The 26,653-nt window shown below is 36.4% G+C and overlaps 3 protein-coding genes across 8 annotated transcripts; 2 read left to right on the top strand and 1 right to left on the bottom strand.

Moving 5' to 3' along the window:
* The first annotated feature begins 1,752 nt into the window (after positions 1-1,752).
* On the top strand, positions 1,753-6,073 carry LOC147557709 (Putative methyltransferase family protein). 2 transcript variants are annotated; one of them, XR_015234167.1, is made up of 10 exons: positions 1,934-2,096; positions 2,197-2,334; positions 2,416-2,487; positions 2,576-2,642; positions 2,773-2,873; positions 4,595-4,639; positions 4,757-5,065; positions 5,146-5,248; positions 5,725-5,858; positions 5,955-6,073. XR_015234167.1 is itself a non-coding variant. In XM_086659319.1 (9 exons), the coding sequence occupies exons 1-9, from the start codon at positions 2,079-2,081 to the stop codon at positions 5,805-5,807; spliced, it is 936 nt and encodes a 311-aa protein (XP_086515445.1). In that variant the 5' UTR covers positions 1,753-2,078; the 3' UTR covers positions 5,808-6,073. The 2 variants fall into 2 exon arrangements, 1 of the variants encoding a protein (XP_086515445.1); XM_086659319.1 differs by having other exon boundaries at positions 1,753-2,096; positions 5,725-6,073.
* A 1,501-nt stretch (positions 6,074-7,574) lies between these two features.
* Positions 7,575-10,678, top strand: TAF7 (TBP-associated factor 7). 4 transcript variants are annotated; one of them, XM_086659317.1, is made up of 6 exons: positions 7,575-7,741; positions 7,925-8,078; positions 9,578-9,711; positions 9,791-9,913; positions 10,014-10,062; positions 10,212-10,678. In XM_086659317.1, exons 2-6 carry the CDS (start codon positions 7,961-7,963, stop codon positions 10,340-10,342), a joined length of 555 nt encoding a protein of 184 aa, XP_086515443.1. In that variant the 5' UTR covers positions 7,575-7,741; positions 7,925-7,960; the 3' UTR covers positions 10,343-10,678. The 4 variants fall into 4 exon arrangements, with proteins under 4 accessions (XP_086515443.1, XP_086515441.1, XP_086515444.1 ...); XM_086659315.1 differs by having other exon boundaries at positions 10,014-10,086; positions 10,179-10,678; XM_086659318.1 differs by having other exon boundaries at positions 7,671-7,741; positions 9,581-9,711.
* A 1,554-nt stretch (positions 10,679-12,232) lies between these two features.
* MAPR4 (membrane-associated progesterone binding protein 4) lies at positions 12,233-20,584 on the bottom strand. Of its 2 annotated transcripts, none has more exons than XM_086659310.1 (8): positions 18,770-20,584; positions 18,532-18,608; positions 18,358-18,429; positions 17,197-17,234; positions 15,020-15,063; positions 14,147-14,193; positions 13,126-13,300; positions 12,233-12,625 (listed from the first exon to the last, which is right to left on the bottom strand). In XM_086659310.1, the coding sequence occupies exons 1-8, from the start codon at positions 18,881-18,883 to the stop codon at positions 12,455-12,457; spliced, it is 738 nt and encodes a 245-aa protein (XP_086515436.1). In that variant the 5' UTR covers positions 18,884-20,584; the 3' UTR covers positions 12,233-12,454. The 2 variants fall into 2 exon arrangements, with proteins under 2 accessions (XP_086515436.1, XP_086515437.1); XM_086659311.1 differs by having other exon boundaries at positions 18,532-18,605; positions 18,770-19,068.
* Between the last annotated feature and the right edge of the window lie 6,069 nt (positions 20,585-26,653).

Genomic DNA, 26,653 nt, shown 5'->3' with positions numbered 1-26,653 from the left:
CTCTAATCAGATAAACAGCAGATAGAAATATATTGGCTTACCCTGGGAAAATTGATGAATCAGCTCAAATCTGAACAAGCCGGCAACGATTTCTTCGACGAAAAATGAAACAACACTCAAAAGTTGTTATAACACCGAGTTCTACAACACGTTCTTGCAGCTAAAAAGCCATGAACATATAAATATTTCCACAAGAAAGTCAGTTATAGTTCTATTCTACAAATATTGGCTTAATTAGGTTAGATTAGATTAAACTACTGATTCACAAACTACATGATCAGATTTCCAATTAATCAACCCAAATTTCATTTCATTTATACAGAAATTGTTTTGGACGTAGACAAGATCGTGAATTTCATATCTACGTTTCTTAAACATGATGATTGGCTTAAATTACAGAAAAAAAATCAGGGAAAAAAACAAGGAGATAGATCGAGGAAAACGATGATCGGAATAAGAATTACCTTGAGAATCGTTAGATGATGATTTGGATCTGAATATCTGATATAACTAGTTTCAGTGTTTCAAGATCATCTACCATTTCCTTCAACTCGACCTCCATCGCAATTCGTTCTCTCTAAAACTCTCTCTCTCTCTCTCTTTCTCTCTCTCTCCGATGATGAAATCTTTTGGCGGAAAGAGATTAGTATATAAGGTTATTTTGGAAACAAAAAAATAAAAAAATGACCTGATTGATAAATACCCATATTATTTTAAACTCTATGCATCTTTACCAATAGTATTTTGACAACTCTTAGTTATTAATAAAAAGTGCATGCTTTTATAGTTATTAAGATAAGTTTTTCTACCTAAATAGTTATTTTCTTTTTCTATATTCCCCAAAGCCCCCACCTTTTGGAAAATTGAGTTTGGTCACGGGGTCCAAGTGGGCGTCAAGTGTTGGGTAAGAAAAGATTGGTGTTTTGGAGAAATTGAGTGTGGTCACGGGGCTTCAAGTGTTCGGTAAGAAATACTTCGCCCACCCCACTTCTCTTCACGGCAGCAATGGTGCCAATAGAGTGTCAATGTCGGCGTCCAATTTTTTTCCTTCTTCATTATCTCTTCTTACCACCATCACTAGGTAACTACCATAACCACCACTAACCACCACTATGGCCACAATTGACCACCACCACAAATACCAACACAACCACACCAGTTCTCAATGTCATAGAGGATTTTGCATGAAAATCTTAAAGACTCTCGATCGAAATGTTTGTGGTCGCTCTGGTCTCGTGGTCGTTGACCATGAAACCCTTGAGCAAGGGTCGGAAACCTCAACAATGTTTCAAGCAATGAAATTCCTATGAAGAGTATTATTCCTTTCGTCGGAATAGTGAAAGAGGAGAAAGGGGAGAGATATTGTCAGAGATAGAATTCAAACAGAGAACTGAGAGAGAAAGAGATTAGAGGAACAAAGAGAAAAAAAACTCAATTTTCTCTTGAAAGGTCGTCGACAATAGAAATCTATCGGTGACCCTTGAGAATGTTTCACCAGAAACTCTCCTTAAATGTTTTAGGATTCGAGATAAATGAGATTCTGGCGAAGAGAATCATTTCCTTCTTCGAAACAGTGGGACATGAGAAAGGAGATAGAGGGATCGAGCAGAGATAGAATTTGTACAGATAGAGTGTGTGTAAGAGAGAGGAAAGAGTATAAAAAGAAAAAAAAAACTCAAATTTTCTTTTTTTTTTTGGAAATGGACTACGTTTTACGTTCGTTATTACATGACATTGTTACATTATCAAGATGTGATAAGCACGACAACTGCCGAAATTAAACTACAAATGAACGAGATCTAAAGCATTAAGCTTAACAAACTTATTTATACATTAATAACCCAAACTCAATAATCGTGTACTCCACTTATTGTGAGAATCGAACGTGAGACGTATAAGTTTTTGGAGTTTATGACAACCCAAATTTCTTTTTGAAATATGGCTGGGAAATGTACGTCTGGCCCTTGACTGCATGAAGACGAGAAGGGTGTCGGCCGCATCCAAGATTTTCCCCAGCAACCAAATCCCATTTTCCACAAAACAACGACCAATAGCAAGGGTCCACAAAATCAGCATCAATGGCGGCAAACTCAGAGGTATACCTTCCTTCTTTGCTTTGTTACTTTTAAGCCAATCCAACTTCATACTGACTGATTCTGTTGAAAATCCCTTTGCCCAACAAACCAAAATATGAAGAAAGAAGCAGACCAACAGCCATCCTTTTTACTGTCTTTCAGTAACCAGAAACAATGGGGTTCAGGGCTTTTTGAATCAGAGAAAAATGAGAGTCTTCCTCCACCCCCTCCTTGTATCGAATTGTCTCTCTCTGATCAGGCAAGAACCAGTTCACCCAAATTCAATTTACTGATTTCCTCATATTCACCCGTTTATTATCTAACTAATTCATTATAACAGATTCCACCCACCGTGAATTATAAGCTGGAGTCTATCAATTTTGAGTTTGATCAAGCTCTTACCTTGCTCAAGGTAGTACTTTTACCAGAATACTCTCTCTCTTCTCTCTCTCTCTCTCTCTCTCTCTCTGTAACTGTTTTTTCTGTGTATTGATTGACAGGGTCGGGTGAGCACCCAAGAAGTTCTTTCATTATCTAACTCTGATTTGGTGCCTGGAAAATACGAAGGTATGTGTTTTTAGTACACCCCATTTGCTCTTCTGGTGTTTTTTGAATTGCTTAGTAAGTGTTTGACAAAATGTCGAAGTGAGTTGAGTGTGTGATGTTTTGGGTTTTGTTTGTTATGGTGTGGTTTTAGGAGGGCTGAAGCTATGGGAAGGTTCAATTGACTTAGTTAAGACTCTTCATACTGAGATTCAGGATGGAAACTTATCTCTCACTGGGAAGCAAGTTTTAGAGGTTCATGATTCCTTCTCATGCCCTCCATAAATTATTATTATTATTATATCATTGTTGTCATTGTCCTCATTATCATCTTCTAAAAAGGGAAAGCATATACAAAGCTGATAGATGTACCGCCACGACGCCACTTTTTTACCGCCTCGATGACCTGCCACAGAATAAAAGGAGCAAAATCGTAATTTTCACAGGTGTGAATACGATTTTGCTCTTGTCTTGTGTGGGATGGTCATCTAAACGGTAAAAGTGGTCGGTCCAAAAGTCATTTCCCAATCATATATATTAGAATGCAGAAAATATGTAACAAAAGAATAAGCCAGGAGAGATTGCTGACCACAAAGACAAAAGAATAATTAGGTGTCGTTTGGCAACACTAAAATAAGTTACTTTTTTGCTTATTTAAGTGGAAAAGTCAAAAAGTTAGTTTGGTACGCAAAAATTACCGACTTCATTTGAGTTAAAATTTGACTTTCTTTTCAAGTTAAAATTTTTAGCTTTTGACTTCAAAGTAACTTTTTTTTTGACATGCATGAATTTTTTACTTTACGATTTTTTTTTTGTCTATCTCCGCTCCACTACCACAACTAAACTTCTATCGTACCATTCTACCCTCACCACCACCACAACAAGCATTGCACTTCCCCCACCACCCTACCTCAACTACCACGACCACACCTTAACCACCACCTTCGTACCACCACCACCACCATACACCACCACATCTCGACAACAACCACCTCGTAGCTCCAGTAGCTCCACCTCCACCACCATCCCCGTACCTTCACCACCACCACCACCACCATACCTTCACCACCACCACCATACTTCCATCATTACCACCTACATATCTTATCCACCACCACCATACCTTCACCACCACCACCATACTTCCATCATTACCACCTACATATCTTATCCCACCACCTTTACTACAATCACCATATCATCACCACCATAACTCCGTCACTATCACTCACATACCTTATCCACCCCCACCATCGTATCCCAACCACCACCGCATTTCCACCATCACCACCACCGTACTTCCACTGCCACCATCGTCACCATCATACCTCTATACCACCACCACCACCACCATCAAACCTCAACCACCACCACACCCCGTAACCATACCTTCATGGCACCACCACTACCACCAATATCACCACTACTTCCTATACAAGAGTAATCGTGGATATCATAAATAAATTCAATTAAAATCAAGTATCTCTATGAGAAAGAAAAATAAAATTATTGAAAGTAAATTGAGTTACCAAACTAACTTTTTGACTTTTTTACTTTTAAGTAACATTTTTGCCAAATATACTTCTGAAATTTTTTTACTTTTTTAAAGCAAAAGAACTTTTACTACAAGCAAAAGTACTTCTACTTTTCGTTGCCAAACGACACCTTAGTAGCAAAATGCTTATAAGATACTGGTTGCTACCAAGTGTTTCCTCTTACGCCAATAATACTACAGAGCTAGCACCATTACGTTTAATTTTATCAAATGGATCTTATCTCCTCTGAAGATTCCTTTTGTCATATATTTATTGCTTTCTTGTCATTTTTTTTCTAGAATAATTCTAGTTCTAGTTATAAACAAGCTTCCATGTAAACCACGTTAGAACCGAAATGTATGAAATGCTATATTTCTTTTTCATAGATTAGTATTTTGAAAAACTGGTAAAACTATTAATCTTTGCCCTCATGGTTTTCAGCTTGGATGTGGGCATGGACTTCCTGGAATATTTACGTGTCTAAAGGTGAGTTTATCCTCACACTCCATGGCACAGCTATCTATGTCTTTAACAAACACCCAGTTTTCCAAATCTGGGGCTTTATTGCCTTGTTCATCTTTTTTTGTTTGTTTGTTCAATCAGGGTGCAGCTGCAGTTCATTTCCAAGACTTCAATGCTGAGGTTCTACGATGTCTGACAATACCAAATGTGAACGCAAATCTAGAAAAGGAAGCAGCTCAATCTAAGTTTGAACAAGAAAGGGCCCAAGCAGAAGTTCGCTTCTTTGCTGGTGATTGGAGTGAGGTTGACACACTTCTTCGCCATGATAATGAAAAGCCCCTTGATTCAATAAGTGAACATGATTCGACTATTAGATACGATGTTATTTTAATGGCGGAGACAGTTTACTCTATTTCCTCTCACAGAAATCTATATGAACTCATCAAGAAGGTTAATTGAGCTCCATCCCTGTTGCACAATGCTTATAATACTTTAAACGATTGGCTGTTAATGTTTATGCTAATTTGCAGTGTGTGAGGCATCCAGACGGAGTTGTTTACATGGCAGGAAAGAAACATTATTTCGGAGTGGGAGGGGGAACAAGACACTTCTTAGCAATGGTAGAAAAAGATGGTGAGTTGTAGGGGGTAGTAGCCATTGATTGCCATAAAAGTTTTGCTCCAGAGTCGAACCTATCATATAGATGCATCTAATAATCAGCGATTTCAGCCTATAACTTTCATGCTTAAACCGAATTCTTCCTCTAACGTTCTCCCCATTAAGACAAGGTGGTGTTTGTTTTTCTTTTTCAATTACAGATATGAAATCTAACTTGAGATATGAATTAACTCGAGTCAGATCTCAGAATGTTTGCTTTTCATGTTCCATGCATCAGACTCGTCGTAATGGTTGACTCTAGCTGATTTTAGGTCTATTTGAGTTGCACATAAGTACGCTTGAATTAAGAGCCCATAGTCTGAAATAACTTGAAATGACTTTTTTACACCTGACCAAAACAAGACAGATTTGGACATTAAAAAACAAAAAGACTGCGTAGTAAGTCATGACAGGAGTGTATTTGCATAATTTATAAGTGATCCTCTCTACAGGTGTAATGGCAGCATCTTTAGTTGCAGAAGTTACAGATGGTTCTTCAAACGTTCGAGAGGTGTGGAAGTTGTCGGTAAAGTAGATGGTTTGATCATATTGAGATGTTGGGTTTATAAACTTGTGGAGCGAGAAGGTAAGCACAGATTGGGCGGTATACCCAAGCATTGTTGAGATTGATGAGTTCATCTGAGTTATCATTTATTTAATCTTCTGTCTTTTAATTGTCCAGTGAATATGAAGCAGTAAATGAAGTTTGCCTTGGTATTCAGATGGTAGTTTACTTCTTTTTTTCTGAACATCAGATGATATAATGAGTTCCTGCAGTAAAAATGGAAGTTGTATGATTAACTGGTAGTTCACTTATGTTTTGTGTTGATTAAAAGGAAGGGTTATCAGTGAGTAAAACGTAATGGGGTTACAGAATTGGTACGAAAATATCTAATATCAGGCATTTGGTTTCGCTTGATTCCAAATTTCAGGCATTTGCCTGGCCTTCTTGAGATTTTGTTTTATTTATTTCTTTATCTCTCTAAACCAGATGGACACAAACATGGTCTTACTATTACAAATTTATAAATCCAGCTCTACACAAAATGGTGACCCTCATGAAATGTTTGTTTTGACCTTCAAGATTTCCATCTTCTACAAATCTAGAGCCAAACATACGAGAAGAAACATAAACCATATCAATCATACTGTAAGAGTGTGAGAAAGAAGCAAGTTGAAGAGAAAATCGAGTTAGAGAGAGCACTTGTCGCTTCGTTTTGATCTTAAACTCTCTTATTCTTGTTTAGCGGAGGCAAAGAGAACTTTATTGATCACACGCTATCTTCGATATCAGAAGTGATTATGGAAACAAAAAAGTTAATACTTAAAGTTGACAAACAAAAAATTTAATACTTAAAGTTGACTAACGGTTCTAAAAAAAAAGGGGTTAAATTTAAATTTATGAAAAGCATAACAAACTAAAAAAAATCATTTTTTTTATTAATTTATGACATAATAAACTTAAGATGTATATATATATATATATATATATATATATATATATATATATATATATACATATATCTTAAGTTTAATTCAGCGATTATCGTACTTATCATATCTTTGACGTATCAATGTATAATGACTTTGGTAGTCAAGTTCCAAATTAAGGAATATAGAATTCTTCGGTTTCACCAACGGCTTCAAAATTCGAGCAAAAGTCAAACCAAAACAGTGAAGTTCAGTTTGGTTTAATCAAAAAGTTTTTGAATTGTTCGGGAATGAAACCGTACATTTTTATAAGGACGACTCCAATGTGGGGCGGGTTGGGGTTTCGAATTTGAATTTGGGAGCCCCAGCCCCTACACTCCAACCCGGGAGCCCAGCCCATGTTTCCAGGCTCCCAAATGGGAGTCCGGGCTGGAGTTTTCCAGTCCCAAAAATATGGCCTTTGGGGGTTTCAACGGCCATATTTGGGGTGGATCCCCTAAAAAGGGGATCCACCCCACTTCTATACATTTTTTATTATTTTTTTAAAAAATGTTTTTGATTACTTTTTTTTAATCTTCTTAAAATGTTTCGAACTACTTCTTTTTTATTTTTTCACTTTTTTTTTGTGTGTTTATGTTTTTGAAATTATTTTTCTCGAATAATATCACACTTTAATTCATAGTCGAAATCTAATAATTGATAGTCGAAATTTGAAACACAAATCTCACACACGTACTTCGTACACTACATTATTTTGATTTGGGAGCCCCAGTTGAGAGTCCGACGTTGAAATTGAGAAAAGCTCCGAGGCTCTCAAAATTTAGGGGCTCCCAAAATTGGGAGTCGGAACCCCACATTGGAGTTGCCCTAAGGCTATTTTATTCGTGGTAAGCACGGGTTGAAGCTCTTACCCGCTCCCGGCCCTACAAGCACCACTACATTAGACCTAGTTGTATTGATCCGCCCAATCCCTGTCACCGTTAACCTAGGTGGACATAATTCTCTCTCTCTCTCAGAGCTGAGAGCACAAAAGAAGAGGTAAATAAGCTATCTCCTACTCCTTCTCTACAATTCAGTTTTTTCTTCACTAGGGTTTTATAAATTTTTTAAACATATTACAATTGCACGATATCTATTTGACGAATTGCAAACACTAGATTGAATTCTCGTGAATTGGTACAAATAAGAAATACCCGATTAATACTTTGAGTTTATTTGTAGGATAGCAAGATCGTTTGTGTTTTTTTTTCTTATGTAATGGAAGAACAATTCATACTACGAGTTCCACCTTCGGTTGCTGAGAGAATCGATCGCCTTCTCAGCGAAAATGCTGATTCCTCTTCGGAAGACAAATCCTTGGATTTATCGTTTTCAGGTATTAGATAGTCTCTTCCCATCTGATTGATTCTCAGTGTTCTTTCCCTTTGATTTATGATTGAAATTGAATGTGAATCACTCTTTGAGGAGGTGGTACTTAGGGTTGAACTCAATTTGTTTAGTAGTTGGTTTTAGTTTTGGTTTATCATCATCTCATATATGAATTGTTCCATTTATGAATTCTAAGTTGGGCTACTTAAAAAAGAATGTCTAGATTATTAGCTATTCTGCATGTGTTAGATACAAAAAGAACTTGTTCCTACTAACTACGCTCATGCGATAATTCAGTAATTCATGATCTGAAGGAAAAAAAAACTTGTATAGAAAGTAACCCGAAGGCAATATTTCCTGTTGATCATGGTTGAAAAGACATGTCAATGCCTTCTGGATTTTGGATACTATTTAGGCTTCATTTTCCTATGCAAACCTCTATAAACCCGTGCAAACCAAGTAAGAAATATATGCGAAAGCACAAACCTATGCAAACCCTAGTAGGGAGTAGAAGCCTAAATAAATTCTTGGATCTGTATTGACAGAAGAAACTTTATTCTAGGCTAGCGAGTTTTGACAAAATTTCCCGAACTTGTACCGCCTGGTAAAAGGACATGGGGCTAAAGTATGTTGAACAGAAATTTTTCTCTGTGGGTTCTTATTCTTGTGGACTTCAGTTACTTATAGTAATAGTTAAAATATGTTGAAGCTTGATAATATTTGACTCTCTTTCGATTTCAAATTTGCTCACTTAAGAGGGAAGATGCATCACCGGTGCTTTACCACAACTTTTGAGAGTACTTCCTTAATGAACATACAATGGATTCACAAGCATCATCTTCAGTTGGACTGTCCATGAGCACCTATCAGAGGTCGCTTGTTCAGATATGTCTTTGGATATTCTTTTCGAGTGAGCCGATGCATTCTAGGCTCAGTCAGCCAGGAACTCGGAATGTGGGAGAAAATCAGAATGGCATATATAATTTCATTCCTCGTGCTGTCATATGTACCCTTTGGAAAGAAAGAACCTAGCGTTCCTCTCTGATAGTTAGGTGGATTTGACCAGATCCAAAGTTCAATTCAAGGTATATTTTGTATCGTTGGAGCAGAGCAATGCCTCGGGCTAAACATATGTCGTGCGGCGACTTAACTCACAACTGGGATGTTATGTTGGCAACATCATGAGGTCATAATCTTTGTAGTTTAGAATTGACTGGACCCATTAGCTAGGATTCACCTTTATTGTGTAATCACTTTTGTTTGTTTTTGTCTTTACTGAATCATTTTGTCCTTCCTGTTAGATTCCTCTCTAGTTTCTTTTGCTCTTGTATTGTAGTATTTTTTTTTGTGTTCATTTCCAGTGCCTGTGTTACAACCAGTGGTTACTTAATGTTAGTGGATGGTAATTGCAGTTCTAAGTTATTTCTACTTTCCTTCTCTTTTAACAGTCAAACTTAAATTTATCTTATTAGACTTTACATGAAAGTTTTCCCCTTTGTTTTGTAGAAGATGGAAGGAGTGGTACATTTGGTATCGGGAATGACCATTTTCCTGCCTCACTTTTGGATCTTCCTGGTATTGTTGAATCTTACAAGACATATGATGATAATGTGCTAATTAAAACAGCTGACATTGGACAGGTAAACCTGAACTGTTATTGTTATGATTATGGAGGCATTCTTCGATCCCCTCTAAGTCGATATTATTGACATGAAACAGATAATTCTAGTTAGAGAGGAAGGTGATAATAATAACCCGGATGAGGTGGAGTATAGACATGGACTTACTCCTCCGATGAGGGATGCTCGTAGACGAAGATTTCGAAGGGAACCTGATCTAAATGTGTGTTATATATATCACAACTTTGCTGGGAATGTTTCTTCATTGATTTTAGGTCTCCTTGTATTCTAATCGTACATGGGTATTGTTTAATTTGGTGCAGCCTGAGGTTGTCCAGAGGGTTGAGAAAGATCTGGTTAGCATAATGGCAGGTGGTACAGCTGAGAACGTAGCGGATATCCTTTATTTGTTTACACTATTAGTGTTGTCCATGTTTGCTGAACTAGTTTGGTATGTTTAAATATTCCTTGACCTGTAAAAGTGTCACATGTTGAGCTACAAGATGGTGATGGAAATGCAGGTCAGCGTGAGAAAGATGTTCCTGCACCATCAGCAGCAGCAGCAGCTAAACCCAAGGTGGCGGTTCAAGATGAGGCCGAGGGAAATGAACCTGAGCGAAGTGACACTGACGATTCCGATGATTCGATCTGATGAGATTGTTGGTTCATATGATAATTCAGCTGATGCAAGTGTTCGGATACCCGCAAAAATAACAATCATCGTACAGGTGACCTCTACCAGTCTACCTTCATCCTCTCGTCTTCCAACAGAGTTAGTGTGCCGAAATATATATATTATACACACACCCACATGTCTGTATCGGTTGCCAGATGTTAAGAATGATTATGCAGTTTGCTCGAACCACCATGAACTTGTGTTAGAAAGTGGTACTGAGAGTACTTACGATCTGTAACTCATCTATTATGACAAACTTGAACCGATAGGTTATAAAGAAATGACAAGTGAAGTCTCTTCGAGCATTATTAAGGTGATGGATGTTTGAAGCAATGTTTATGTGTGTTTGCGCGCATGCTTGTGTAGTAGGGCTCGCAGTTTAGAATGCGCAGCTTTATGAGAAATATTGTTTGTGAGCAGGTACTGGTTGACGGATGCTCATCGAGGATGTATAGATTTTTATTTACAGATAAATATGCTTTTAGATATTGACCGTTTTTTCCTCATCAGTCAGGGTCAAAGGCTGTTCGACACGAAATAAAAAAATTGAAATTTTCAGAAAAATCTACTGTAAGGACTATTCAGTCTACACGATACAAGATTGGGGTTATAAAAGATGAAAATGTTAAGTTGGCAAACTCAGTTTGTTCGATTAGAATGTGTGTATTGGTCCTCATGAGTGGAGGAACAAAGATATTGATGAGGAAGAGCTCGAAAAAGTGAACCGAACCTAACCCACAGTGGATGAAGAATTTTTTTCGACAAATGCGTTCACCCTAAATTGTTTTGTCCCATATGGCTTAAACCATATCATTTTGGAGGGTGGCCTCATTGACGTTGTAGTGGATTTTTTGGGCAGTTGGACCATCGTTTTATCTTCATCGAATGCGAGTTGTCTGGATTAAATTACTAAAATCAACTCATGATGTGTTTGGTTGGAGGATTCCTAAGTAGGATTTTTACCAAAGGCGGGATTTGGTAGGAATCATGAATCCTTTGTCTGTTTGGCTACAAAGAATCCTAGGACTCTTAAATCTTAAGGATTCCTAATTCCAAAATTTGTATTGGACCAAAATCCCACCCTACCTCCTAGGATTTTAGATTAAAAAATCTAAATTTTAAACTTAAAATCAACGAAAAAAATTTCCTTCTACAAAATAATCATTTTAAATTTCAAAAATATTTTTATTCTTCAAAAATCATTTTTTCTCCAAAAATCAGATTTTTCCCTGAAAATCATTTTTTCTTCAAAAATATTATCTTTTTTCCCCGAAAATCAGTTTATTCTCCGAAAGTCATTTTTTTTCCCGAAAAATAATTTTTCCTCCGAAAATCATTTTTTTTGCAAAAAATCATTTTCTCCAAAAACCGTTTTTTCCCAAAATTTGATATTTCCTCTAACGAAACGATATTTGAAAAAAAGACTTTTGAGAACAAGGTTTATCCAATATTTTTTCTAAAGAATGATTTAAAAATAATCAAATGATAATAAATCATAGGATTTTTATTAGTTGTCAAACAAACCAAAAAATATTACTTGGATTCATGATTCCGTAGAATCATGAATCCCAAGGACTCATGAATCCGCGAATTCATGATTCCGTCATCCAAACACACCATCAAATAATCTATTCAGACGAATCAGACAAACAAACACTTCGAAATCAATTCATTCTTGAGTTAGATTTCAAAGATAACTTGAAAAGGAAAGCACATACTGTTTTCTTTATAAACTTGATAACTTCCCATCCAATTCCAGATACTGTGCCTTCGAGATCAAGTTTAATTTTGGATGTCTATTCTTGAATTTACGACGTTAGGTTATTCAAGAAACTGTCTTGCACTACTAAAAACGGCATACAAAGATTATATAAGGAGCCGAGTTTGACATAGAAATCCGAATTCAACTTTAGTAAGAGTACATCAAAAACAGGCAAATCTCGCATCCCAAACTATACAAGACTGGTGACCCAAGTTCTCATTATAAATAAATTCCTCTTGTTATCGAAGTAATATAGTAATACATCAAATTGAGATTCCCAGAAAGGAAGAAGGGAAAATTGAGATGAAAGAGAATCTGTTATTGATCTAATTAACAGTACAAACCTTCGAAAGGTATTCGCAGCCCTCGTAGATCTCGAGACCTGCTTGCCCGAGTTCTTCTTCTTTAAAGCATGCACATCGTCTCCTCATCTTTCCTGTTAATGCAATTTCTAGCGGCCTTTGAACTAATCTTGGATACCCAGTTTCGCACCAAACCTGCCCAAACAAACAAATAGTTAACACTCTCTACTGCAATTTCTGCTCTCGAATAATATGATAAAAGAAAGAACAAGAACGCCTCTCTACGTCAACTCCCTCGGCTGGAGCAGTTACAACATTGGTTTACACCTTCTAGATCTCGGGTTTGAACACGGATTCACAAGAAAAAAAACACCCTCTCCAATACTACTATTTACTTTCAGTATAAGAAAGTAACAATGAACACAATACAGAGTACTGAAACGACTATGGATACATAGTATTCGTGTTTTTAGTTTGAAATCTGAAAGACGACTTGAGATTTGAACGGACTCGAGTTGTGTGTCTGACAAATCTGAAAAGGCTGACTCTGGGTGATTTTAGGTCCATTCAAGTCCGACTTAAAATAAGTTTGTAGTAAAAGGCCATTAACAACTCAGATTCGGACAAGTCAAACTCAAAACGACTAAAATTCAGGCACTCAAAAGAAAAACCAGCAAATAATGCTACTACTTTACCTCTCCTCCCTCTTGTTGACTCCATCTGGAATTGCAATCAGGCAACTTTGCTTCTTCTTTCTTCTGTTTCTCCAACAGTTGGGCCCCTCTAGCTGCCTTTGCTTCCACTCCTTTCAAATACTTCGTCGGGTTTCCCTCACTATCATAGTAACGACCAACTAGTTTCCCAACGTATCTGAAATCAGATTACCATGACATTAGGAATATAGTTCAAGTAATGAAAGAATTAACTTGTTACTTCCGATTTCGAAATTTACTTCTACATGGGACAACATGAGACGTCCTATGTCATTATTTCTCTCTTCCAATCAATGAAAGATTGAAGCATGATAAACCCTTATAGGCATATATGAGCTAATAAGATACATGATAAGATGAGAAATGCTTTTCCTTTGGAGTCTTACTCAGAGTTTGACTGAGAAGCTGACGCGGCATCTTCCTGGCCCATACTTTAATCCACTATTACTTTGAAAATTTGAATGATTTAAAATCAAAGCGATAAATTGTGTCATCAATGTCATTACCGAAGGAGACTAGTAAATAGTAATCTCAGATGTATATATTATTCTCATAATATGCCTGGTGTTTTAGGAACTCTTTCCGTATTACAGTTATCTTCTTCAACCTTACTAACATTTGTGCTTTATTTGATTGATGCATCAAACCATTTACCCAATAATTAGGAGTCTAAGCCGACTTATGGATTCTGCACCATTTGCTAGTAAACGACATGTCTTCTAGAATCTAGATACCCCTTATCTAACTTTATCATGCACTCGTATTTACGATACAGTAACTACAGATTTTATGCATCAACAAGAACTCCATATTATAAAATCTTTCAGCAAAACAAATACCATCTCCGCCTACTCACTTTTGTTTATAGAAATATGAGATGCACAAAACTTCGATAATATTTACCTTTCTTCACAAGATTGATGCTTAATGACAGAATCACTAGTACAGGATAATAATAATAGAAAAAAAAAGGAAGGAGAGTAAAGTAACGAAGATTACTAACGTATAAGTTCTGAAGTAGAAATCCTTCCAGTCAACGACACTTTTCACCTACGACAAAACAATCTTAACTATTGTAAGTATTTTCTGATCCACTGAGAAGATAAAAAATAGGGTTCAGTAAAATTCTTCTTCTTAGAAGAAAGATAATATTTTGAACTTATCTTTTTATGATTAATAGTTTAATACGTTAATAACGGACTTCATCTTTCAACCAATTAACCACTTGTTTTTTGGCATATGAAGAATAATAATCTCCACTAGATATCAGAAAACTTGGTCTGGTTGCTAAGGTTTTACAAATAGCATCGATAATAATCTCCAGTGGAATCGAGCTTGATTAAAATATCTATTTGTCAAATTACTTTGTGTTTATTATAGAATTGTTTAATTCTTGATGTTTTGTTTGCTCACTTTGATTTTCATGACCTAGGATTGCATCAATAACATGTACTTAAGCTGACACTTTATCTGCACTTGTATTTGGGCATTAATGAAACGATATTATGATTCTTTGAAGGATGATTTTCATTAACTAGATCATCATCCCGCAAAAAAAAGTTGATATCACATTATTAAAGACAAAACCAACAATCACAATAGGTAAACCACTAAGCAGATTTTACAAATATGAAAAGCGCATGTTATTTTTCAATAAAAGAATCACCTCTTTACGCGTTATTTTTTTAAAACAAAAATATTTTTCCATTCACTTCAAAACAAAACCGACTTGTATAAATGTCCAATTATTTGGTTTCACGGACACCAAAATTACATGTTAACTGACTTAGCTAACCAAGAGGTTGGCATAAGCATGGGAATAACTCTATCAAACTTAAAAATAACAAGGATGAGAACATGCAATGAACTTCAATACCTCCATGCTGGATAAACCATGTAATGAGTCGATTAATCCATCCTCTGCAAAAAGGAAGAAAATAATTATTCGCACATTGTGGAAACGTTCCACAACTTTTATGTGTTGTTGGCTAATCAGCTTTTATTTAGTGAATTGTTCTTACTTCATATATTACTTTTAAGGATCTCGTAACTCATACATTAATAAGTGATCTTTTTTGAAAACTTACATTAATAAGTGATCAATGAATTCTTTAATAGTTTACACCCACAATCTATATTTGGTAAACCACTGTTTTTCGTCTCATGGCATTTTCGCTAGAAAAGTGAGGCGTACGTCTATAGGAAGTGAAAGACGTATAAGTATTTTAAAAAGAAGAACTACCCACTTTTTTGTATAAAAAGAATACCACTGTTCATACATCATAATGTTGCATAACCTCCAAGTCATAAAAACAGACTAAAAAGCAAAATTAAAAAATTCCGAAAGATCTTAATCCCATCAATCAATGTTTATGTTTAGTGCTTTGGTAAAAATAAAAGGCGAAAGTCCCAAACGACCTCAACAGCTCAACTTTTAACCAATTCGACCATTTTCCCACCAATTTTGTCCAAAAGACCCTTTGGCCCCAGAACTGATGAACCGCTAACTAATCAGTAATCACACTATGTATTTGGCCATTTTTTTCCTTCACAATTTACCCCTATATCTCTCCCACTTTGTCTATTCTATTGTGTTCTCATCAGATCATCACTAGTAGAGGTTCATCTGTTTCACTAGTGATCTTCCATATGCACCGACCATAAGCATTTCCTGAGCTGGTTGTCGTCCTAGAAGTGCTAAAGATATGGAAACAAAGGTAGGGAGAGAGAGAGCAAAATAAGAGGAGACATAACGAGGGAGAGACAGGGAAGGAGATAGATTCTGTGGTGCAATAAAGCCAGAGAGGTAGATGGACAAAGGGCCCGCCAAAATTCGACATTCCCCCGTCTGGTCTCTCACTCTAAATAGTCCACATCTGGCCTCTCAATCTCAATGCCCAGCTAGCTTTTTCCTGAACATCAGATTAGGCGCCCCTCTGTCTCTATCAACGCCATATCTGGCGGTTTAGAGATGGTTGTCTATCTCTTTACCGTTCTTCCCAAACTCGTTTTTTCTCTTTCAGTTGAACATAGTGAAACCCCTACATCCGCGCCACCTTCTTTCTCAACCGCCTTCATCTTTATATTTACTACACTAAAAAATCATATTTTTTTTGTGGCTAGAAGGTCTACTGGACAAAACTAGGGGGTCAAAGGGTCGTGTCGGTGAAAGGTTAGGAGCACTTGAGAATTTAACACAAAAATAAAATAATTGTTTGTATATTTTATAACAAGATTAGAAGTAATTTTCCATGGACCTACCAAATGTACCCATAATCTTCCTCTCTTTTCTGAATGTCATAAAATGTGAGGTATACACATCTCAAATCCTACCTTTTTTAGTATGGCATGAATAAAAAATCCACGAAAGAAGGAAGGGGGGTAATACTTCTGGCCCTTTTTATCACTACCGACGAGGACTCAAGGAGAACTATAAGTCTCTTTAGATGGTTTTTGTGGGTCTGTGGGGGTAAAAGGTGGGAGGGGGATATTGATGACGAGTACAAATTCTCAGTACTTTTGACTATGAAATGCAATAATCTTTCACTTACTTGAGGATGCAGTTTCATGACTTCCATCGACCATTGAACATTAAAAAGAGTTCTTCAACATAAGGAGGGAAAAGAGGTGGGTTTCCACCTGAAAATAGGTTTCTTGCATTTCAACGCAATGAAATATATATACTAGCATTTATAGGCTTTCATGGACAAGGTGTGTAGGTGTGGTTGTAACTTGTACAAAAGTTGTTTTAGATGTTCATATTTGAATGGTTACAATATTTTTCCTTTTCTTGTTGCAAGAATCAAAAGTTGTTTCCAAGGTTTCCATTTCCCACAGGTTTTGAAGAAAATATGCATATTAATGGCTAGGTTATGTAGTCTCTTATAAATGAGTAAAGCATCTCAAGGTCTTCTCTATGCAAGGACTAGTACTACAGTAGAAAAAAAAAAATTATAATGTTGAAAGAATCCTAAAAAAACACCTCTAAAAATGTTTACAGCAGAGTATCAAAAGCCAAGAAGTAGCATCAGCACAAATAGAAATTAACATTACCTGTAAAGTTCCCTGAAACAAATGCACGTGATGCATCTCTGAAAATGTTAGGTAAACAACTGTCAGCAAGCACAAATTATATAAGACATGCAAGGGCAAAACCAAGTACAGCTTAGTAGCCTCAAAATAAACCGGGAAATAACATATTTTAGCACTGATAAAAAACAATGAGAGGCTAATAGCACATATCAGGACAAGCAACTTCATATCGTTGTTCTATAAGGACTATCATTGTACGACAGTTGTAAGCTGGTTCGAAAATTAGGTTTGACATCATGGAGTTGATTCTGATATTGTTACTTTTAGTGAAAAATTCTTCCAGCCTTTAGAAAGCAAAGGCATAGTTTGGCACTCAGAAAACTAACAGAAATATAGAGAGAGTGAAACACAAAGGACAATTAGGAGCTTCAATATAGAAAAGATAAGAGTGCAAGCACATACAGTTAGCAAGTCTTGAGGTGCCAAAGCCAAAACCTTAATGTTTACAAGCCTCAAGGTGAGGAGTCCCCTACTAGTTAGGAGCCAAAAGATGATTGTGTTTACATCGAATCGTGAAGCCAAGAAAAGAGACATGCTAAGAGGACAGACTTAAAGGACATGAGCTCGGGAATCATTTGGGGATCAAGTCGCCGTTTAAGTTAAGATGGTCGAAATGCAAACATTAATCTTGGAGTCAGAAACTTGTCAGTCAACTGGGAGTGGGCTCCTAGCGACTAACTCAGAGAAATTGAATAACTCGGCCAAATATCATATATCTATATAACAAGGAAGGAGGTATCTTTTTTAGAATATACCCTCCTCTTTAACGGCTAAGATTGTACCTCCCAAACTTATTCCAAGGGTTATAATCAAACCTTCCAAACTTATCTTTAATGACTAAGATTACACCTCTCGAACTTATCTTCAAGGTTTGAGATTATAGAACTGTCTGTGCCCATCGGGCACGCATCATACCCTCGTAACTACTAAGGGATAAAACTTAATATAAGTGAAACACACAAACACATCTATACGGTGATAATATTTAGTCGGCCCAGTTTTACATGCATCTATGTACTTATTTCATAATCACCACGAAACGGTATATATATATATATATATATATATATATATATATTTACAGCGTAAGTTGCAGAGTACAGTTAATTAACCAGAACAAACCTGCCTGAGAAGTGATGGTAACCCCCTCCTGGACCATAATGAGATATTCCTTTTGTTACATCAAACACAGAGCTGATATTCAACAAAAAAAAATATCAACTTTAGACAGAACAGTACCAGAAGATCACACAAATAAATAGTACATTCTTTAAATGAGAGATTAAAAAAAATCACCCCAAAATTCCCAAGAGTATGGGTAACCCATCAGCAGTTCCATTGTACATTGCAAGTTCTTCAATGCTCCAAATCTTCTATTGATTAAAAAAACACAAACGCCATTAAACTTAAGTGATTTAGGGTTAGGGTTTTATACATAATAAAGAAAGGAAGCTTTTCCAAATCGGAGAAACCAAAGAACATATATTGTAGTAAGTACTAGTAAATTACTCCCGAACTAAAATTGAACACAAACCGGTTGTAGTGGTGGTGGTTGGTTAACTGAGAACTGGTAAAGAAGAGCAAGGAGAGCTACCGAAACCGCCAGCCCTAGAAAAACAGCTGATTTCCCTACCCATTTCATCGCCATTATTAAGGATCCAAACAACTCATCAATGGATCCTCATAAAACGGAAAGGGAGCCCCTTTCCTTCTACTTTTGGACTTCTGCCGCGGACAAACGGAATTGGTTTCATTCCAGTTTGGCCCGTGACATGACCAACCAATACAGGGACAGGACAAGTTTTGTCGGACTTGGTTGTCGAAGTGGTTGATAGTGTTGACCTAAACTCTAAATTTGTCAGGATTTAGAGCATCTCCAGACTCCAATGCAACACTCAACAAAAATACAAATTTTTTTTTTTTTGAGGAAAACCTTACTAGAAAAGATAACGTTACAGAGTTTAGTACAAAGCCTTTAGAACGGAATGCTAAAAAACATCCAAATAAAGGTACTAAAACGTAACAAAATTAACTGTTGAATGACCATTTCGTCAGAAATGACTAATGGGGGAGTAAAACCGAAGCGGCCAAGTTGTGTGCCTCCTGATTGGAATTTCTCGGGCAATAACAGATATCCATTGGGGCCCCTGACGTGCGAGCACAAAGGTTGTTGATCTCAGTGATTACCTTCCACAGAACCTCTTGATCAACGGTTGTGATTAAATTTATTACAACCCTCGCATCCTCCTCCAATATATAAGAGTTCAATTCCATCTCTTCCGCCAACTCCGTCCCCAGAGTAAACCCTAATATCTCAATGTAAATGGTTGATCGAGGTTGTGTTCGTCGAGTTTTTGTACCCATGGTGTTCCCCCACTGAGTCTCTTGCGATGGTTGCGTAGAAGGCCTCCTCATCTTTGTAGGATCCGTCAAAGTTTATTTGGATGGAACCTGTCGGTGAAGGGCACCATTGTACGTCATGAAAATCATGATGTGAGCTAGAAGATTCATTTAGGGTTTGGATATATATATATATATATATATATATATATATATATATATATATGATTGATTGTTTCGTTCCCCCACCAGCAGTGCCTTAGATTTGGTTTTTTTTTGCTGAAAATGAAGTTCGTTTCTTTGCTTCCACCATTCCCACATGAGAGAACTTAAGTTGTACCAAAGATAATCATTATTTTCTTGTTGTAACAGTATCTGTTTAAGGTAACTAATCGGCTTTGTGTTTATCCTTTGTAGGTCAATAAGTCCTGAAATTCCCACCAACTCTTGGAATTTAGGGCAAGACGAGGATAAACGGTATGTTGTCTCTGTTTCTTATGTATCACACATCTTACAATTTTGATCTATGTTTTGAACCCTGGTTCCTACATTACTAAGTGTTGGTAAGCCCCTATGAATAAGTTTCCATATGAAAGTTTGGATTTGAGGGATCATGTCTGTTTTTTTCCAAAAAAAATTCCATGGAAACTCGTGAGCCTCTAATGATATGGATGGTCTAACTTTAATAGTTGAATAGTATGATTTGGTAGAAAACTTACCTGTAGGTGTAGGTTTTCAGATTACCTTCTCATGTTGATAATGTTGTGGTAGGTTAATCTCATTGATTGTTTGTGTTGTATCTTGATCGAAATACATATTTATCATAGTACTGTTCCAGCTATTTGTTTCCTGTATAATTAAATCAGACACCCAACCTATATGCGATGGTAGCTCATTTAGAATAGTTGGAAGGTGGTTTTGTGTATTTGGGATTTAAGGACCAAGTTTGATTTTAATTGAAGTGTCATCCCCCTACCATCCAAATGATATTTTGCCTTATGGTATTCTTAGTATTGTTCAGAGCATGCCAGAAATTCGAAGAGTTGTTGTACATCTCTATAGTCCAGTAGTCATCATGTTTGATATATTTACCCGTGAGTAATCTGACCCAACTCGATTGAGATTGAGTTATGAATCTCCACGCCATTTTGGCTATAAGAGACTCATTAACTTCTCTGATGGATCTAATACCTAGACCTCCATACTCTTTGGGACTGGTGATTATTTCCCATCTGATGAAATATAATTTTTGCTCATCCTGGGAATTGCCCCACCAGAAATTTCTTTATATTCTCTCTAGGTGGTCTATAATATGAATAGGTAAAGTCAGGTAGCTACATGGATACGTACAGAAAGATGTCAGAACTGATTTTATGAGAACAATACGACATGCCTGAGATATTAATCTGTTTTCCAACCTGAAAGAGAGTTATTAAATTTGTCAACTAACCAAGTGGGGTTTTGGATTCTGTTGCCTTGTTTGATTATGAGTGCTCCCAGGTATTTAGCCGATTATTCATCAAAGGTGCATGTAATCGATTGTTAGAGGTTGCTTTGATGGTTTCTGGTACACCCTTGCTGAAGTATAGAGAAGATTTTGAGTAATTGACCATCTGTCAAGAGAAGCAGGAGCACTCTTCCATGATCTGTACTATTGTATCTAGATTTTTTGATGTTGCCTTTCCAAATAAAATCAGGTCGTCAGCAAATGATAAATGTGATATGCTGGGACAAGCCTGATTTATTTTGTAGCCTGTAAACCTATGTTGATTTTCATAATGAGAAATCAAAAGTGAGAGTGATTGCGAGGTTAGGATAAATAGATAGGGCGATAGGGGGCAACCCTGTCGAAGGCCTCTAGAGGCCGTAAAATAGGTCACCAGTTTACCATTTAATTGAATGCTAAATCTAGATGAAGTAATACAAGACATGATGAGACTGAGGAGTGGACCACTAAAGCCCGACGCCTTTAGAACTTTTTCTAAGAAGCCTAGCTAACTCTGCCGTAAGCTTTGGCCATGTCCATTTTAAGCGAAAAGGCGCCCTTCTTAGCTTCAGAGTTACGCATCGAGTGTACGAGTTCTTGGGTTATGATAATATTGCCCAAGATTTGTTTATTAGGTACGAATGCGTTCTGAGTCCATATGATACTATCTTCCAAGTAAGGCCTAATTTTGTTCGATATCAATTTTGTTCGATATCAATTTAGTGATGAATTTATAGACCGAATTGCAAAGGGATATTGGTCTAAACTTTGAGGCCAAACTTCGGTTCCCCGCTTTATGAATCAGAGCAACATTTGTTAAGTTAAGAGATGGGCCAATCGAAGATGAGATGAAGGCATCTTGAATATACTTTACCAGTTCGAGTCCAATAATACCCAGTTATGTTGAAAGAAATAACAAGGTATCCCATCTGGGCCCGGGCTTTTGGTTGCACCCTCTCCATTACCACAACTTTTATTTCATCTCGCGTTGGTACCCTTGAGATGTAGCCCATTTGTTCAGCCGTGAAAACCTTGTATGTATTGATGACTTCAGTGGGGGGCAGGTCACTGGTTCTTCCCTAAATAGATTTTGAAAATGATCAATTAATTCATTCGAAATTTCCTCTTCATTTCTTGTGTTTTGACCTGATCTCAGAGTCAGCTGATGTATTGTGTTCTTCTGTCTTCGGATCGTCATTGCTACGTGGAATGCCTTTGTATTTTATACTACATTTCGTACCCATTTTGATTTGGCTTTTTGTTCCGCTTTTGTGCATTGGACATTTTCTAAGAATATTATCTCCTCCTGAATTGTGCTTTCTATCATTAATATCTCGTTTGTCTGGTTTATGTTTTGGATGTCCAGCAGTCGTTTTCGTAAAATAGTTAGTATATTTTTAACCATTCCAAATGCTTTTTTATTTCATGCTTTTGTTGACTCCTTCGCCTGTTTTAATTTTTTTGCAAAAGTACCCACATTGTTATCCTAATTTTACTGAAATTTAGTGTTGTAGTCCGTGTGTTGAGTCCAGTACGCCTCAAACTTGGTAATGGTGTTTATGACCTGACCCTGAACTGTTAATTTCAATAAAATAGGTGCATAGTCACTATTGTATCGAGGCATGTGGAATACCCCTGCCTCAGGAAATTTTAAAAGCCAAGTCGAGTCGCTAAGGGCTCTGTCCAGACGCTCTTTGGTAAGATGATGTGTCGCTTTGTTATTGGTCCAAGTGTAAGTCAGACCATCAAAGCCCAAGTCTAATAGGTTAACGTCTGAAATAAACTGCTGAAAGTGGTTGAGAAATGGGATGTTAGGTGATACCCCCCATTTGTCCCTCGTTTAGGATAGAGCCTTCATGTCCTCAATAAATTAGTATGGGCTTGTGATTCCATTTAATACCGTCAGGACATGATTCCAGAATGGGCGTCGGTCATGGAGGCTTGGGGGTCCATATATGCAAACTAGGTCCCACGGTTCATTAGTGACAGGTGAATTAATAGTGACATGGATTAAATTTGCTGAAGACGAATTAACAGTAGGGTCGAGGTCAGGAGACTAATGAAGGATTAAACTCCCACTCTACCATTAGAAGGAACATAAAATTACTTAGATAGATTAAATTTATTAAAACAGGAAAAAGGATTATAAGTAGAAATTCTAGTTTTAGAGAAAAACTAGAGATGGCTTAATCGCTTCTAGGAAGTGGTTAAGAGTTTCTTTTGTCGGGGCGTTCCCTAATCCCCGACAATTCCAAGCAAAGATACTTATAATGAATACGAATGTTTTTACCCTTTCATGCTCTGAATCTGGAGCGATCTGTCTCGCAGTCCTTTTGTAATGCTTTTTGACTCTGTCTTCATGTTATTTGTGCATCATTGAATTGTCAGACGCTCCCACTTCTTGGTTATTGGTCATCATTTGAGCCTCCGTTGTCTCAGTTATGATTGCTCCTGTCGACATTTGTATTTTGCTCTTTTTGATCTGGGAAAGACTAGACAACATATCACCGAAGTTAGTTTTCACAAAAAATTGGGTAAGGGCGTCTGATCCCCTCCCGATGAAGTGTTAATGCCTGATTGGAAATCAGGAAGGAGCTAGTCCATAAGACCCTATTTCCTTCACTAAGTTTTTGTTGCTATTCGTTCAGAACTTTTATCAGATCTTTAAAGTTCTTAAGACCTTTGAAGTTTGGCGTTATCGGTTTCGACCTTTTTTTAAGAGCTTCGAAGTTCCATGTTATTGGTTCAGACCTTTATTTAAGAACTTTAATGTTTTGTGTTATTGATTCAGATCTTTTTTCAAGATTTTAGAGATCTTTTCGAGATAAATATACTCATAAATTAGTCAAAAAATTTCTACTTTGGGTGTACCTAAAAATTATTGTCAAGCCCGTGTGGTAGGGGGTGTGGGGCTTTCCTGTTAAGGTTATTTTTAGATTGACTCCTTAAAGTGTGACCGCATTCTCGTTTCACATAAATGTTTTTTTTCTTCTTATCTCTTTAGTGTCATTGATTTCTCTTTATCTCGACCCTTTTTTTTTTCTTCTTATCGAACTCTTTATCTAATTTGTCTGTATCCATAACATCCATCTCTTATAAAAAAATTTACTTTTTTTATACAAACAATCAATTTTTTCCTTTTAATTCTTTTTACGCGAGTCGAATAAGTCTATGTGTTTAGTATTTATTTTGGGAGCCTAGCTTTTTATTTTCTTCTTAAATTATAAAATAATACTTTGTACAAAGAAATGAAATTTTATTTATTTAAAAATTATAAGCCAATAATATAGGAACGTCCCGAGCTTTCATTCTAAAATAATACTTTAAAGTTTAGCTCTTAAAATAATATAACGTTCGTTGTAATCGCAAACATTAGTTTGGACGGCTTAGATTTGAAATAATATAAGTTTGATTTTAACAAAAAATTCCGGATTTTCAAAGTTTTTCCGAACTTAATGATCAACGACTTAATGTCCTGGACCTTTAAAAGTTTCAAACTTTAAAGTTTCTGAACCTTAAAAGTTTTGAACATTTATGTGCCAAAACACTTAAAAGTCATGAGATCTTTGGACGACAGGAACAAAAAAGATTAATAAAAAGGTCTTAACGAATAACAGGCCCTAAAAGGGACTTTGAAGTCCTCATTCTATTTAGGCACCATAGCTTTAAGGACCAATCGTTTTTGTTCATCAGTGAGTTGTTGTTTTAAAAGGTCTCCAAAAGCAAGGATTGTGGTGCAAAATTTAATCTCATGCCCCGTGAATCCACGTGAAACACAAAACCGAGGAAGTTTCTCAACCTTTATAACAATAGAAACAAGTTTATAGTTAGATAACTTAAGATTAACACGTTGAGGAAGAGTTTTGCAAACACATTTCGACTCTTACTCTCCCAAATATGCTCCATTTCGATGCATCCTCTGTAGGGTTGGAACAAACTTTCCGATGGAACCAGCCAATCTATTAACTGTTGTACTGTTAAGGTGTCCTAAGCGAATTCAATGTAGTTGGATCCAGAACCATACTGAATCGTATATATGGTATTCTAGTGATATTTCGTTTCGACACTGTTGTAGGATTATCAACTCATCTTGTATTACCCACGGTGAACTTTTGATTGCCAAGTCAAGTTCGGTTGATGTCATGAACTTGAGAAGAAAAGCATTATCCTTAACTTCTGTCAAATTGAACTTGTTGGGGTCGTGTATGACTCTCGATAATCTTATCATCGCTTGATTAATGTCTATTTTATTCTAGCTTTGGATTAACTCAATAACATTCTTGATGACATTGTGCACCAAGGGATTAGATCTTCCCCCTCCACCGTAACCGTCGGTTGTTCATCGGTGGTGAGGGCAATGAATTGGTCATTTGCAGGATCCATGAACACAGTTGAGATTAGAAGGAAATTAAAGAGTGAAAGAAGAATAAAAGAGACTGATTTTCGTGAATGAAAGACCCCTATAGGGCGACTGGTTTGGGAATTCTGCCTTTATTCAAGGTAATTCTGAGAAAAGATAGCGGAAAACCGCTAGAAACTCCCACAAAGCGTCCCAAAACTGCCGAAGTAATGTTGAAACTACTTGAAACAAAATAAAACTGTCTGGGATTCAAATTTAAACCGCCTCACAAGGTGGCGCCTGTAAATCTGGGAAATCGCTCCACCTCATACATTCTCTCTCTTCAATAACGATCGTGTTTTTGGTTAACCTCTTTACAGTTCTAAACACTCGCACATTATAACAAAACAATTGTTAATGAAAATAATAAGAATTATGAATCAGAGACATTGAATAAAAATCCTAAACTGGTCAAAAGAATTGATTATCAATTAGATGATCATAACAAATTGATTATCCAGGAGAGAAATCATATTAACATTTTTAATTTCATAACAAAAATTCAATTAATCCTTAAGTATGAATTGAGATTCTCTTTCTTAGGTGACACTATTGAGATCCTCTATTCAAATTACTTCTCCAATGCAACACTCAAGAAACTCAACATTAACTTTAGATTTACTCTTGTGTTTTTATTTTTATATATAAAATGATGACATGGCCCAATTGAGATACACAACATTTATTAAAAACATTTATTGTTGTCACATCATATTGAGATTTAAGTTGAGTATTGCAATAGAGTGTTTTTTGTTAAAAACTCAAGTAATCTCAGGTGTCAATTTGATTTTTCAAGTTGAGTGTTGCATTGGAGATGCGTTTAGGCTTATGTTGTTGGATTTTAGGCCCCTTAAATTCTTGGTTTAACTCGCATCTTGATATTGTTTTTTTTCTTTTTACCTTTTTACTCTTGTTTTCAAGAATCCTTCTATCCCTGTCTTTCTTTACCCTTTTCTTCTTCTCCTTTCCACCATGGGCAACGACCACACCAATCTCCTTCATCGTCATCTCTTGTGCAACTCAATATCGAGTATTTGAGCATCTTCAGGTTGTTCTTTGTTAATTTTGTGAAGCTTCTCTTTAGCATTCGACAATGTCATTTGTGCAAAAAGTTAGTCATTGTTTCACTAACATATTGATAAAATAAAAAGATGAAATCAGAAGATAGTAGAATAACTCTGATATCAACCTGC

The sequence above is a fragment of the Eschscholzia californica genome, unplaced genomic scaffold, assembly GCF_041429995.1.
Source record: "Eschscholzia californica isolate CP2 unplaced genomic scaffold, dmEscCali1.0.p SCAF_2, whole genome shotgun sequence".
Classification (NCBI taxonomy): Eukaryota; Viridiplantae; Streptophyta; class Magnoliopsida; order Ranunculales; family Papaveraceae; genus Eschscholzia; species Eschscholzia californica.
This window is presented reverse-complemented; position numbering and strand designations above follow the sequence as displayed.